Genomic DNA, 16,653 nt, shown 5'->3' on the forward strand with positions numbered 1-16,653 from the left:
GGTAAGTCAAGGTCATCTCTATTATTGTACAGGTAAGTCAAGGTCATCTCTATTATTGTACAGGTAAGTCAAGGTCATCTCTATTATTGTACAGGTAAGTCAAGGTCATCTCTATTATTGTACAGGTAAATCAAGGTCATCTCCAGTATTGTACAGGTAAGTCAAGGTCATCTCTATTATTGTACAGGTAAGTCAAGGTCATCTCTATTATTGTACAGGTAAGTCAAGGTCATCTCTATTATTGTACAGGTAAGTCAAGGTCATCTCTATTATTGTACAGATAAGTCAAGGTCATCTCCATTATTGTACAGGTAAGTCAAGGTCATCTCTATTATTATACAGGTAAGTCAAGGTCATCTCCAGTATTGTACAGGTAAGTCAAGGTCATCTCCAGTATTGTACACGTAAGTCAAGGTCATTTCCCTACACTGTACAGGTAAGTCAAGGTCATCTCCAGCATTGTCAGTGAGTACACATGTTATTCAATGGCGTTTTCTCTTAATTGACAAACCAGCAAACTTGATTTGAAGCAAAATCACATTGTTTTTGTTCCAGATAATTAGTCTTAACATCTAACATCAGATATGAATTACATTTTCCAGGTCAGTGTGTCTTTAAAGAGATTGCAGCACTTCTTAGACAATGAACAACTGGACATATTCAGTATAGAAAAGGACCCCTCTGCTAGTAAGTTACTTTACACTGACTGTGTATTAAAGTCTGATACATAAGCTTGATGCCTTTGATATTGGTTTAAAAGTGAAACATGTTGGTTGACCTTTACTGTATAGAAAAATGTATCAGTTTGCTTACAGTGAAGAAATATCTGAAATCATCATAAAAAAAATCACATATTTTTTTACTTGAACTTTTTTCCAATAACTTCAATGTTTAGTATATCAGGACTTTGGACCAATAACAACCTAGGATGAAGTCCTGACAAGTTTGTCCAAGCCTTGACTTAACTAATGATACAGGCTCATTGGGCCTCTTTTTATAGTGAACAATATGGTGATTAGTGTATAATGGATTTTATCACACCAAACATAACATTATACTTTATAAGTCATGTCATATTTATACCGTATAAACATCCAAGTTATTTGATTGACATAATGTTTATCTGATCAATACCGAGGTGAAACCATCAGCAAACATTAAATGTTATTATTTCCTCTATAGAGCATGCCATCACCATAGAGAAGGGCACCTTTACCTGGGAAAAGGAGGCTGAAACCCCTACACTTAGAGAGTAAGTTTAGTATATACTACCCTCCATAGAGAGTAAGTAAAGTATATCCTACCCTCAATAGAGAGTAAGTAAAGTATATCCTACCCTCAATAGAGAGTAAGTAGTACAGTCAAACCTGCTCTAATGTCACATTTCACACAGTATACAGGATGTTGTCACATTTCATACATCATACAGAATGTTGTCTCATTTCATACATCATACAGAATGTTGTCTCATTTCACACAACATACAGAATGTTGTCACATTTCACACAGTATACAGAATGTTGTGTCACATTTCACACAGTATACAGGATGTTGTGTAACATTTCACACAGCATACAGGATGTTGTGTCACATTTCACACAGTATACAGAATGTTGTGTCACATTTCACACAGCATACAGGATGTTGTGTAACATTTCACACAGCATACAGGATGTTGTGTAACATTTCACACAGTATACAGGATGTTGTGTAACATTTCACACAGCATACAGAATGTTTTGTCACAATTCACACAACATACAAAATGTTGTGTAACATTTCACACAGCATACAAAATGTTTTGTCACATTTCACACAGCATACAGAATGTTGTGTAACATTTCACACAGCATACAAAATGTTGTGTAACATTTCACACAGCATACAAAATGTTTTGTCACAATTCACACAGCATACAAAATGTTGTGTCACATTTCACACACCATACAAAATGTTTTGTCACATTTCACACAGCATACAGAATGTTGTGTCACATTTCATACATCATACAGAATGTTGTGTAACATTTCACACAGCATACAAAATGTTTTGTCACATTTCACACAGCATACAGAATGTTGTGTAACATTTCACACAGCATACAAAATGTTGTGTAACATTTCACACAGCATACAAAATGTTTTGTCACAATTCACACAGCATACAAAATGTTGTGTCACATTTCACACACCATACAAAATGTTTTGTCACATTTCACACAGCATACAGAATGTTGTGTCACATTTCATACATCATACAGAATGTTGTGTCACATTTCACACATTATACAGAATGTTGTGTAACAATTCACACAGCATACAAAATGTTGTGTCACATTTCACACACCATACAAAATGTTTTGTCACATTTCACACAGCATACAGAATGTTGTGTCACATTTCATACATCATACAGAATGTTGTGTCACATTTCACACATTATACATGTGTGTAGTGTCACATGGTTTACACGTTATATACTGTTGTCTCACAATGTGACTGCCCTTTAGGTAGGGGGTAAGAATTGTACCTGTTGCCCCCATTGCATGATCGTAAGAGGCGACTAAACTTGGGATCTTATCTTTTCTCTTCTTTCTTAACAACTTTCTTCTTCCTAATGTCTCCCTTGACAATGCCTCACTTTTGGCCTTTAGTTGAGCATTCGCCGCTGTGAGGAAGGTTTTGGGTTCTGTCCCCTAGCCGAGACATACCAGAGTCTTTAAAAATGGTAATTGCTACTCCTGCTTAGCGCTCAGCATATTTGGAGTGGGACGACTGGTTCGCCCGTTGTCAGTATAATGTGACCAGGTGAGGTGTGCTGCTGGGTGTCTTCAGCAGTATACTTCAGTGAGTTAGCACTATAAATCGGCAAAAGTTCCGGCCTATCACAAGGAGACTTAACACAAACATACCTCAGCCTCCCAAAACACACATACGCACTCACCACACGCATACATGTCGCACGCACGGGAGGCCATTCTTAAATGACCTTAGCTGTTAATAGGACGTTAAACAAAATAAACCAAACCAAACCAATCTCACAATGTGATGTCACTAGTCACACAGAATATGATGACATACTCATACCATCACATTTCACACCGCAATCAAAATCTTGTGTCAGAAGTAATTTAGCATGCAGAATATTGGGATCTGTAACATACAGTAAGTTATCTATCAAATGAAATACATATATGTGTTTTCATTTTTTATCCAGAATTAACATGGAAATACCTGAAGGATCACTGGTTGCTGTGGTTGGGACAGTCGGTTCAGGAAAGTCCTCCATCCTGTCCGCAATTCTTGGAGAAATGGAAAAACTCAAGGGCAAAGCCAATGTCAAAGTCAGTATCTACTAATGTCAAAGTCAGTATCTACTAATGTCAAAGTCAGTATCTACTAATGTCAAAGTCAGTGTTTACTAATGTCAAAGTCAGTATCTACTAATGTCAAAGTCAGTATCTACTAATGTCAAAGTCAGTATTTACTAATGTCAAAGTCAGTATTTACTAATGTCAAAGTCAGTATCTACTAATGTCAAAGTCAGTATCTACTAATGTCAAAGTCAGTATTTACTAATGTCAAAGTCAGTATCTACTAATGTCAAAGTCAGTATCTACTAATGTCAAAGTCAGTATCTACTTATGTCAAAGTCAGTATTTACTAATGTCAAAGTCAGTATTTACTAATGTCAAAGTCAGTATCTACTAATGTCAAAGTCAGTATCTACTAATGTCAAAGTCAGTATCTACTAATGTCAAAGTCAGTATTTACTAATGTCAAAGTCAGTGTTTACTAATGTCAAAGTCAGTATTTACTAATGTCAAAGTCAGTATCTACTAATGTCTAAATAATTTTTTTTCTCACATACCTCTCATTGCTGCTAGGGCGCTATAGTTCTGTCATGCACAGAGTATGGAAAGACAACTGACACATGTATGATGTCATAATAATCAATTGTTAACATGACTTCATTGTATTGTTTCCGTTTTTATTTTTTTTGTCATAAAATTTTTGTGAATGGCGAATTCCCTGTTCTCAATCTTGAAGTTTTTAAATTTTTGGTAGACAAATTAGATTTTTTACTCTGATTGGAAAAAGGTTTATATGTGAGAAAGATATTCAAACATAGGTCTGTTTCGTGGACAGGGATATCTCAACCCTCATGTAAGAGTTTGGTTGGCTTATATGAAAGATTCTGTTTATCAAAATAAAGCCCGGAAATTTGAACAGTTTTTCTGTTGCACATGTTCAACCACTCTGTAAAACAGTGTTTTTCTTCAGCTGGTTTAACAGACTTTACATGACTATAGATTATATTTTGTCTCTCATTTAGTGTGATGCCATGTGACACTTCCTCTTTGGTCATTATGAAATTACAGACCAACTTGTATGTGCATGTACCATGCAATCACTATTGGTTTGATGTCTAAAATGCTTCCAATTTAGAAGGTGTCTGACAAGATTGCTTTCTCTTTAGGCCGAGCAAGTTTATTAATTAGCTACCATTTTCTCTGTTAACTTTAGTTATTTTGATGTGATTTTCAAAATAGGTATATATTTTGCTTTAGTTCTGTAACTTAAAAAAATGATTTTAATTCCAGGGTTCCATAGCTTATGTGGCCCAGCAAGCCTGGATCCAGAATGCAACAGTACAGGACAACATTTTATTTGGCAAGACCAAGTATCAGACACAGTATTCCAATATCTTGGACGCTTGTGCCTTGAAGACAGACCTAGAAATATTGCCTGCTGGTGATCTGACAGAAATAGGGGAAAAGGTGATAATACCAGATTCAAGCTAGGAATTGAAGATCATTTATCAGAAGTTTTTTTTTCTTCTTTTTTTGCTATATGAATAAAAAATATTAATATAAATCTTTGAAAAAAATAAATATGGATTTAAAAGTTTCTAATTGCTTAGAATTAATGTAGTCGATGCGTCTTTCCAAGGGACTAACATAAAAAAGTCACATAAGACAGTTAGTCACTTGACACAGTCTGGGTCCATCCAGTGACAAATGTATCACAAATTGTATACCGTTAGTCTCCATGCTTATATTAAATTGGAAGCAAAACTCTTTTTAATGTAATTAACAAAACATGTTTTGAACAAATTTTTAAATTAATTAAAATAAATACATGTACATACAAATAAAATCAGTTACATTGTGCATAATAAAAAAGCTGCTAATTGATACCATAAAAACCTGTGTAATTTACGCAGTTTTTTTGTACTGAAATAAAGTTTAAATTTGTTTGGTAGGGTATTAACTTGAGTGGTGGACAGAAGCAGCGAGTCAGTCTGGCACGTGCCGTATACCAAGATGCCGATATCTATCTCCTTGATGATCCCCTCAGTGCTGTTGACGCGCATGTTGGCAAGCACATCTTTGATGAGGTGATCGGACCAAATGGAATTCTAAGGGAGAAGGTGAGAACAGATTTCACATACAGTACAGGCCACACATGACAGGGTAGGCTAGTTGTAGGACACAAGACTGTTACCAAAGGGTTGCTTGTTAAATCCTAGCTCTGGCACTGTGTTGTATCCTTGAACAAGACATTCCGCTCTGTTGCGCTCCATTTGACTCAGCTCTGAAAGAGTATGCGATATAGCAGTTCAAGTAATGTCGTGTGTAAGCTGTTAATACCAAATAGCTGTATGCTCCTCATGGAGTTGAATAAGACGTATGTTAGTTGCTAAAGGCCTGATAACCAGGGATAAGGATTTGGGGAATAATTTGAGATAGCTAAGAAAATAAAAAAATTATTTTGATTATTATTATTTTAGATTTATTATTATCTACTGTGTAAAGTTAAATCTCAACAATATTTCAAAGGAATAAGTTTGACCCCTGTCAAATTAAATTTTCAACATACCTTAAAAAATGTGCCCCTTCTATATCACATCTTCCAGACACGGGTATTGGTAACACATGGCATTGGCTTTCTGCCCAAAGTGGACCTCATTGTGGTCCTTGTCAACGGTCAGATCTCCGAGGTCGGATCATTCCAGGAACTGATCAGCCATCCTGGTGCCTTCGCAGAGTTCCTTAAGAGCTATCTGACTGAGGAACTAGACAATGAAGATGTGGAGTTAGATCTCGAGGAAATTGAAGGTGGGTCATCGTTCATCTCATGTCTTAAATGTTAATAAAAAAGATACAGAATTAAATTTTACACATCTGAGATAGTTTACCGAAAGAAATTCATTTTCTTCTTGTCAGAAATTGCTAAGAACAGAACTAGTATCATACACTCTGTGTAATACACTATAAAGGAAAATTATATAATTCTACAAGACATTAATATTCTTAATATTTTTCCGTAATCAGTTTTATAAGTCAAAAGAAAGAAAAAATCAATAATTACCATCTTTGGTAAATCACTCTTTAAGCAAATGTTAATTGGCAGAACTAACAATCCAATGCACTTAGTACAGATATATGCATTAATTAGACTGTATATATGTATATGTATTCATTATCTATGTATCAGGTCGCTTGTTTCCTTTGCTTTTCAGAACTAAAGAGTGGGTGATATGATATAAATGAGTTTGACTAACCTCTTGATTGTATTGTTTGAAGCTAGACCATAAAGATCTTAAATGTCCACTACACATATAAACTAATCCAGTCACACAGTCCCATGTTTTCTGTTTGTGTTATATACACTGTGTGAAGTATTTTGTAAAATATAAAACACTTACTCAATACATACACAAACACACATATATATACACAAATGTACAGCTTATGATACATGCTGTATAACACTAATAATAATAATGAAACTACATATGTGTAATGAAACACTATACATGTGTAATGAAACACTACATATGTGTAATGAAACACTATACATGTGTAATGAAACACTATACATGTGTAATGAAACACTACACATGTGTAATGAAACTCTACATGTGTGTAATGAAACACTATACATGTGTAATGAAACACTATACATGTGTAATGAAACACTACACATGTGTAATGAAACTCTATACATGTGTAATGAAACACTATACATGTGTAATGAAACTCTACATGTGTGTAATGAAACACTATACATGTGTAATGAAACTCTACACATGTGTAATGAAAATACACATGTGTAATGAAACACTATACATGTGTAATGAAACACTACACATGTGTAATGAAACACTACATGTGTAATGAAACTCTACATGTGTAATGAAACTCTACACATGTGTAATGAAACTACACATGTGTAATGAAACTGCACATATGTAATGAAACTCTACATATGTGTAATGAAACTATACACATGTGTAATGAAAGTATACACATGTTAAAAGTTTATAATATTTCCAGTATAATTGGATATTTCTGTGGGTTGGTAATATTTGTGGGGGTTTTTTTGCCAGTTTTTTGCTAAAAAGATAATAAATAAATTAATAAAACCTTAATTTTACCAACTTCTACCAGGACTAGACCTATTGGAACATTTAACACAGGATTAATATCATACAAAATGTGTATCAGAAAACCAAAGCTTGAATGTTGGTCTAGTTTCGGACATGGTATTTGTAGATTTATTTTGCTCACAAGTTTAAACCCTTGTTTTTTTTTGTAGAAGTATGAATAATATGGGCTAACCATTTTGATTTTGCTGTTTACACTATTTTAAGTTAATAATAGCAAAAAGGTATTTGGGTTCATGCTGTTCTTCCATCCTGTCTGTCTTATTGAGCAGGCAGTAGTTACAGAGTGATAAAAAAAAACAATTTTTATTTAGCTTCATTTGGATAAAATATCAAAAGGAAGATTCCAGAAAAATCTCTATCCTATGGAAGCTAGGATTCCAGGATACATAAATTATATACATGGTGGGTAAGGATGAAAATATGCTTACTATATCATGGTACTGTTTGAATTAAAACACTTCTTGTGGTGTTCCCTGTTTGACAAACGTCGAGTCATCTCAATGGGTAGATATTTTACTGGTATAGTTCTGACTGGATTCAGGTTCCTTTTTTAGCTCCAAAGGTCAAGGTCACTGTACACTAGGGGTTCAAAGGACGTATAATTCTTAAGTTTTTTGTTTTGTTTTTATTTGCTTGGTTCATTGTCTAATGAACAGTTATGATAATGACTCCACATGTAGTAGCTGGTGGCTACCTCATTAAATAAGATACAGATGACACATTACATGCTATAGGAGGGTGCTTTAATATTAAGTAATAAATGTAGATAAGATTAAAAAAAAAAAAGTGGTCCAGAATCCCTTCTAGTTTTGACAAGTTTAGAATTGAAAGAAGTTCTGCAAAAGAGGTTTAAATTTCTGGCTTGATAAAATTTGTACGAACCATGTGTTGTATCATCTGTATATGTATGAGGAGAATGATTTTGACTGTTAAATCTGCATCATTAAGAGACAAAATCAACCGGCAAATGTTAGGATACATGTCTTTTCCATGCAGTTTAACTTAAGACTTCTTAAAATGATATAGTGTTTTGATACTTCAGTATGCATGCGTTCATTAGTTTTAACCTCTCTTTTTATTTGCGATTTGAACTCTGCTCACAGGGATGTTTAAGCATGGTTTATTTGAAATCAACACCAGCCGGCATGTCTGCACCAGAAAAGTTGGGGAGATATTTGCTCCTAGCTACATTGTTTATCTAACTCTATTTCTAGAATTTCTAGATTTCTAATGTTTTTTTATTGGTTTCGTGTATAGTTCCTACTGTACTGTTTATATAAAAGGTCTTGCATGATTTTGTACTCTATATACATCAATAATATGTACCTTAATCTTATATGTTGAGAATGGCATTCTGTGCTGAACACGAAGCAAAACATAATATATGTTACATATTGAAGAGAACATTTATAATCATGGTTTTACAGGGCTATAAGACATCTGTCTATGTATGGTTTAAAACCAAATATTATTTTATACTTTTCAAGAAATGTATCGAGTCATAAAGTGTGTTCTTTATGTAGGAAGTTTCATGCTTTGGAATTTGTTTTAATTCTAAAAAAACATATATATGACATAAAAAATATTGATGTGAAAACCAAGAAACTTTTAGGTCACTCTTTAAAAAATGCACAATACAGGTACATCACAGGTATATCATCATTGTTCTGAGTAAATGTTATAAGTACAACACAGGTAAATGTCATGGGTACAACTCAGGTAAATGTCATAGGTACAACACAGATAAATATCATAGGTACAACACAGGTAAATGTCATAGGTACAACACAGGTAAATGTCATAGGTACAACACAGATAAATGTCATAGGTACAACACAGGTAAATGTCATAGGTACAACACAGGTAAATGTCATAGGTACAACACAGATAAATGTCATATATATAACACAGATAAATGTCACAGGTACAACACAGGTAAATGTCATAGGTACAACACAGATAAATGTCATAGGTAAAACACAGGTAAATGTCATAGGTACCACACAGGTAAATGTCGCAGGTACATCACAGGTAAATGTCATAGATACCACATAGGTAAATGTCATTGGTAAAACACAGGTAAATGTCGTAGGTACAGCACCGGTAATTAAAAGTATTCTTGCAGAAAATGGATATCATGATAATAACTTCAGTCACTATGGAGGAATAAGTTCAATTTCTTTTATTGAAAACCTGAATTGCAATGTCATTTGATGATTGCTGATGTTTGTATTAGTTTTTTGAATGTGACTTTATATATCACTTTAATATACCCTTATACTTTACTGTTTTGTAAACTTAAATATTTTTTATTTCAGATTTAAAGATGGCTGAGGAAATAGTATCCCAGCTTGGTTCTATAATGGAAGATGACCGTACAGCAAAACTACAGAAGTAGGTTATCAATAATATTAAAAATTTGTATTCTTTGTAATAGTTACAATTTCCTTTTCTGTTGTGTTGAAATGTTTACTTGTACATATATGCAGACAGCTTTTGTCAATTTTGAAAAACGATGATAAAGTAAAATCTGTCATTGTTGAATTTTTAGCCCACCATCTGATGATGGTGGGCTGTTCAAATCGCCCTGCGTCCGTGGTCCGTGGTCCGTCCGTCCCTCCGTCCGTAAACAATTCTTGTTATCGCTATTTCTCAGAAAGTACTGAAGGGATCTTTCTCAAATTTCATATGTAGGTTCCCCTTGGTGCCTAGTTATGCATATTGCGTTTTGAGACCAATCTGAAAACAACATGGCCGACAGGCAGCCATCTTGGATTTTGACAATTGAAGTTTGTTATCGCTATTTCTAAGAAAGTACTGAAGGGATCTTTCTCAAATTTCATATGCAGGTTCCCTTTGGTGCCTAGTTATGCATATTGCGATTTGAGACCAATTGGAAAACAACATGGCCGACAGGCAGCCATCTTGGATTTTGACAATTGAAGTTTGTTATCGCTATTTCTGAGAAAGCACTGAATGGATCTTTCTTAAATTTCATATGTAGGTTTCCCTTGGTGCCTAGTTATGCATATTGCGTTTTGAGACCAATCTGAAAACAACATGGCCGACAGGCAGCCATCTTGGATTTTGACAATTGAAGTTTGTTATCGCTATTTCTGAGAAAGTACTGAAGGGATCTTTCTCAAATTTCATATGCAGGTTCCCCTTGGTGCCTAGTTATGCATATTGCGTTTTGAGACCAATCTGAAAACAACATGGCCGACAGGCAGCCATCTTGGATTTTGACAATTGAAGTTTGTTATCGCTATTTCTGAGAAAGTACTGAATGGATCTTTCTGAAATTTCATATGTAGGTTTCCCTTGGTGCCTAGTTATGCATATTGCGTTTTGAGACCAATCTGAAAACAACATGGCCGACAGGCAGCCATCTTGGATTTTGACAATTGAAGTTTGTTATCGCTATTTCTGAGAAAGTACTGAAGGGATTTTTCTCAAATTTCATATGCAGGTTCCCCTTGGTGCCTAGTTATGCATATTGCGTTTTGAGACCAATCTGAAAACAACATGGCCGACAGGCAGCCATCTTGGATTTTGACAATTGAAGTTTGTTATCGCTATTTCTGAGAAAGTACTGAATGGATCTTTCTGAAATTTCATATGTAGGTTTCCCTTGGTGCCTAGTTATGCATATTGCATTTTGAGACCAATCTGAAAATAACATGGCCGACAGGCAGCCATCTTGGATTTTGACAATTGAAGTTTGTTATCGCTATTTCTGAGAAAGTACTGAATGGATCTTTCTGAAATTTCATATGTAGGTTTCCCTTGGTGCCTTGTTATGCATATTGCATTTTGAGACCAATCTGAAAACAACATGGCCGACAGGCAGCCATCTTGGATTTTGACAATTGAAGTTTGTTATCACTATTTCTGAGAAAGTACTTAATGAATCTTTCTGAAACTTCATATGTAAGTTTCCCTTGGTGCCTAGTTATGCATATTGCATTTTGAGACCAATCTGAAAATAACATGACCGACAGGCAGCCATCTTGGATTTTGACAATTGAAGTTTGTTATCGCTATTTCTGAGAAAATACTGAAGGGATCTTTCTCAAATTTCATTTTGAGGTTCCCCTTGGTGCCTCATTATGCTTATTGTATTTTGAGATCAATTGGAAAACAATATGGCCGATAGACCGCCATCTTTAATTTTGACAATTGAAGTTTGTTATCTCTATTTCTCAAAGTACTGAATGGATCTTTCTCAAATTTCATAAGTAGGTTCCCCTTGGTCCCTTGTATTGCATTTTTGGACCAGTCTGTCCTGAAAACAACCTGGCAAACAAACAGCCATTATCATTCAATCTCAGATTTCTTATATAGCTAGGATTCCCTTGTTTGAAAAGTACTGGATGGATGTCTCAATTTGCACAGATTAGTAAAATGAAGGGAAAAGTAGAGAAAAGATCAATCTGACATGGAACCTATGAAGATTATTCAATGGTGGGCGCCAAGATCCCTCTGGGATCTCTTGTCTTGTATTGTTGGAATTTCTGCATTATATACATACCATATATATGTATCCACAAATAAGCCCCAACCACAAATAATCTCCCTTCTGCATACAGTACTATCTACAGGTTATTATATCATCTATATTTCACTGGTGTGTTAAACATTGTTCTATAGACAGGTGTCTGTGATATCTAATCGAATACGGACAATGTCCGGAGGTTCCCAGGAATTGGATGGTGATGCGCCCCGGGCAGGAACACCTGTGTCATGGAAAGGTTCCCAGCCGAAGTTCCCCACATCGCCCAAACTGATGAGACAAAAATCTGAACATCCTGTTTCCAAAGAGGAGAAGGAGGCTGAAATTCTCAAACGTCAATTGCAGGAAAAGAAAAAGGAAGACAAACTCATCCAGGCCGAGAGTGTAGAGACTGGACGGGTAATTTATATCTATTGTAGAAACTCGAAGGATAATTTATATCTATTGTAGAAACTCGAAGGATAATTTATATCTATTGTAGAAACTCGAAGGATAATTTATATCTATTGTAGAAACTCGAAGGATAATTTATATCTATTGTAGAAACTCGAAGGATAATTTATATCTATTGTAGAAACTCGAATTTATAGTATGACAGTACTTATTGGACATGATAAATGTGCTGGTAATATCATATATATGGGCAGAAAGTCATTAAAACTGCACACACACAAAAATTCATTGGAAGAAAAGTTTCGGATGCCTTGCTAACAGTAGTACTCTCAATGTACATATTTAAGCAGTTTGATTTAAGTTAAGCGCTGAAAGCATTCCAATGAATTAAGATTGTACAAATTGTAGTTTCTGTATAATGTTGATTTCTATAAGACTTACGAGTGTGCTAATTTATCATTGTGCTTACCTCCAAAAATTTGAGTATACAAAAATATATGTTAACCATACCATATTTGACCTAATAAGGGTGCCTGCCCTAATAAGGGCGCCCCTACCTTTTTCAAGGAAATAAATATTTAACTGAGTGTCAAAATGGTGTTCAAAAGTAATAATTCATGTGAAATGTTTTGCTACTTTATGGGTTCGATTCTCTTCAGCAAGTTCAGTAACTGGGACACAAGTTTTCGCCACATTTTGTCTATTCCTACAGATGACATGTCAGTGCAAAGAGCACCGGAAACTAAACACACATACAAATAATAACTTACCATCTTTATTTGAAGATAAAGCAAAAGACTTCATTCTTGTTGATAAATAACTTTTGTTCAGAACAGAAAGCTAGTAAAATACATTGTAAATCAATTATTAGGTCAAAGAAAACGATGTCTGATATGATCTGGGAAATCACCTGTATCTATAAATAGAACACAAAAGAGTTCCATTTGAACATAAATGGTGGAACACACGTTCTCTGGTCTAAAGATCAGCTGGCAGGATTAACAAGTTTCCAGGAATATTCAAGTGATGTTTAAGCTTAATATATGATAATGAATAGATATCTTCATCTGGAATATTTTTATTACTGAATATTTTACCGTTTACACTGCCTTGGGTATTCTGCTATAAGGTAAAGTCTGTTTCATAAAACTTCAGAATAACTTATCTTAATAAGGGTGCCCCCACTGTCAATTACCCTGCGCCCTGCACCCTTATTAGGTCAAATACGGTACTTTCATATCCTATACACTTGTGGTTTTTCAGATGCTATACATGTATACTCAATATAATAAGTGTAAATTAGTTGACAGGGGGTCTATATAGATATGTATTCTATGTAACACAGGTAAAGATGTCTGTGTTCCTGTCCTACTTGAAGTCAGTAGGACCAGTCCTCAGCAGTATAATCATACTGTTCTACGTCATGTACAACATCACCAGTGTCTACTCCAACATCTGGCTCAGCGAGTGGAGCAATGACGAGGCGGCCTCGGTTAACGGCACAGTGGACACCGCCCAGCGGGATCTACGTCTGGGTGTGTACGGCGCTCTCGGCATTATTCAAGGTACGTTCTTAAAGTATTATTTAACAATAATATATTTATACCCAGTTATAATTTACTTCACATTCAAATACATAAATTAAGGTTGATTTAATACAGCTAACTAAAACTTTCATCAAGGCTACAACAATGCTGGGGGTCCAACAAATTACGACCATCACGTAGGGGTACAAACCCCTTTCACCAGCATGTTAAAGTCAGAATGTTTTTTCTTGATCATTATTCGTCAAATTATAATTTTAAGTACAACAACTCTGCTACAGTTTTATTTTGTCGTTAGGTATGTGGACAATTTCCAGATACACTGTTCATTTAAAATATGTACTATAAACATTCAGGTTACATGTAATTATAACCATATAACTGAGATATGTTTGATGAATATTTAAAATATGTCCTTAATGTGGGGTTGGACTAATAGTTTAAGAATTATTGAAGTTTTCATGCTCATAATGATTCATTTTCAAAATTGTACTCTTCAGAATATAATTTTAGAATAAAACTTTTCTGTGGCATATTGTAGCATTACAATTTAAAAGTCTGAAAGTCTAAGATTTCAACTACTGAAACTAGAATTTGTTTACATTATATAAATGTGAATTTTATTATAGGAAGATTACATTTCAATAACAATGTATACAGCATGTCAAATCAACCTACTAAAGTGTTTTTAGGTACCACATCACCTAAAACTTTTCTATGACTGGTAAGAACTAACAGTTCTACTGCTGGAGGAAATGGTGTAACAATTCTGGATTCAGTTCAAACCAAATTTTGAAGGAAATTCTTGAGTGGTCTTTCGTTAACGTTATCCACTGAAAGAGTTAAGAAAAAACAGAAAAACTAATTAACACCATCTACCATGTACAGTAACTCATAGTATATAACCTATATGTAAAAACTTAATTAAGTCAATTTCTTAATTTTGTATTTTTTTTTTCATGTTTTAATGACTAATTTTGATTTGTCAAATGAAAAGTTTGTCTAGTCTATTTATAAATATTCTTGCAAAATGTTTAAGTACTTACAGACATGTGCATTTGTTTGCTTTTGTGTGTTACTGTTGGAGATGAGAACAGCACACCTTTAACGAACTTGAATACTTTTTACAGGTGTGGTCATTGTGTTTGCTAGTTTATGCCTGTATGTAGGTAATGTTATGGCCGGCCGTAAACTACATACATGTATGCTGGAAAATATCTTGGCCTCGCCAATGGAGTTTTTCGATACTACGCCATTAGGCAGAGTATTAAATCGATTCAGCAAAGATATTGACGTTCTGGATGTGACAATACCGAGGACGTTTGAGTCTTGGTTGGCGTGTCTGCTACGTGTGCTGTCGGTTCCTATTGTCATTGGTTACAGCACACCCTTGTTTCTCACTGTGCTCCTTCCCCTGGGATTGCTGTATCTCCTTATACAGGTGCGCTGTACTTCCTTTGCATATGTGCATGAGGATGTCAAGGAATTCTCTTACATATACCACCTACTGCATAGATATCTTGAGCCATTCTTTAGAAGTAGTCTTGATGTGTGTATCTATAGTGAATGACATCTTACTACTGTTTATGCAACTTCCTACTAAATTACAAATCTGCAAGCATAAATGGGAAAGCAATTTGGTGTAATATTTCAAACTGAGCAACTTTCTTTTGTGTTAAGCTTTTTAAATGAAAGATTTATATTTTAAAAATGGCTTCTCCATTAACAGTTTGAAAACATATTGCTGGCTTCTATGCATGGGTGATAGATAATGTTCATATTGTATTTTATTGATGGGTTTCAAATTCATGTTGTACATTTCACTCATAACCACACAAGTTATAATTAATGTTGTACATTTCACTGATAACCAGACAAGTTAAGGTTAATTTTCATTCACTTAAAAACCAAACAAGTTATAGTTAATGGATATTTCACTGATAACCACACAAAAGTTAAGGTTAAAGTACATTTCACTGAAAACCACACCAGTTATAATTAATGTTATACATTTCACTGAAAACCACACAAGTTATAGTTAAAGTACATTTCACTGAAAACCACACCAGTTATAATTAATGTTATACATTTCACTGAAAACCACACAAGTTATAGTTAAAGTACATTTCACTGAAAACCACACCAGTTATAATTAATGTTATACATTTCACTGATAACCGCACAAGTTACATGTATAGTTAAAGTACATTTCACTGATAACCACACAAGTTATAGTTAATGTTGTACATTTCACTGAAAACCACACAAGTTATAGTTAAAGTACATTTCACTGATAACCACACAAATTAAAGTACATTTCACTGATAATCACACAAGTTAAAGTTAATGTTGTACATAGAGTCAAACAACCTAATAAAAAAATGAAAGATTTACTCCTAAAATACCAATATCTGGGATGCAAAGCCTTTAAAGGATAAAAACAATGAACATTTTCTTTATTAAATAGTCTTCACTGCCAAACTTTTTTCATTGGTCTTCCAATGCAATTAGGTTAAATATTCTTCACTGCTAAACTTTTTCTGTTGGACTTCAAATAAGGCCTATCTGTTACAAATTAACACTAGATATAGCTGCACTGTATGATTTCACACACTAATGAACAACCAGATACACTTCATTTCCAATATTCAACCATCAATGACAATTTCAGAGAGTTATGTAAAAATCATATATCCCCAAGAAAAAATTGATCCAAGTAGGCTATTGAGCTTGAAAACAAAGTAGGAA

The 16,653-nt window shown here is 34.4% G+C and overlaps 1 protein-coding gene across 1 annotated transcript in view; it reads left to right on the plus strand.

Moving 5' to 3' along the window:
• Positions 1 to 16,653, plus strand: part of LOC117336353 (multidrug resistance-associated protein 1-like) — a 76,822-nt gene that overhangs the window by 26,603 nt on the left and 33,566 nt on the right. Inside the window, exons 14-23 of the mRNA XM_033896858.1 lie at positions 603 to 687; positions 1,183 to 1,252; positions 3,217 to 3,343; positions 4,604 to 4,780; positions 5,266 to 5,433; positions 5,920 to 6,121; positions 6,526 to 6,534; positions 9,774 to 9,849; positions 12,106 to 12,367; positions 13,707 to 13,926. Of these exons, the coding sequence (XP_033752749.1) occupies positions 603 to 687; positions 1,183 to 1,252; positions 3,217 to 3,343; positions 4,604 to 4,780; positions 5,266 to 5,433; positions 5,920 to 6,121; positions 6,526 to 6,534; positions 9,774 to 9,849; positions 12,106 to 12,367; positions 13,707 to 13,926 (1,396 nt within the window). The remainder of the gene's footprint in view (positions 1 to 602; positions 688 to 1,182; positions 1,253 to 3,216; positions 3,344 to 4,603; positions 4,781 to 5,265; positions 5,434 to 5,919; positions 6,122 to 6,525; positions 6,535 to 9,773; positions 9,850 to 12,105; positions 12,368 to 13,706; positions 13,927 to 16,653) is intronic.

Source organism: Pecten maximus, chromosome 1 (assembly GCF_902652985.1).
Source record: "Pecten maximus chromosome 1, xPecMax1.1, whole genome shotgun sequence".
Taxonomy (NCBI): Eukaryota; Metazoa; Mollusca; class Bivalvia; order Pectinida; family Pectinidae; genus Pecten; species Pecten maximus.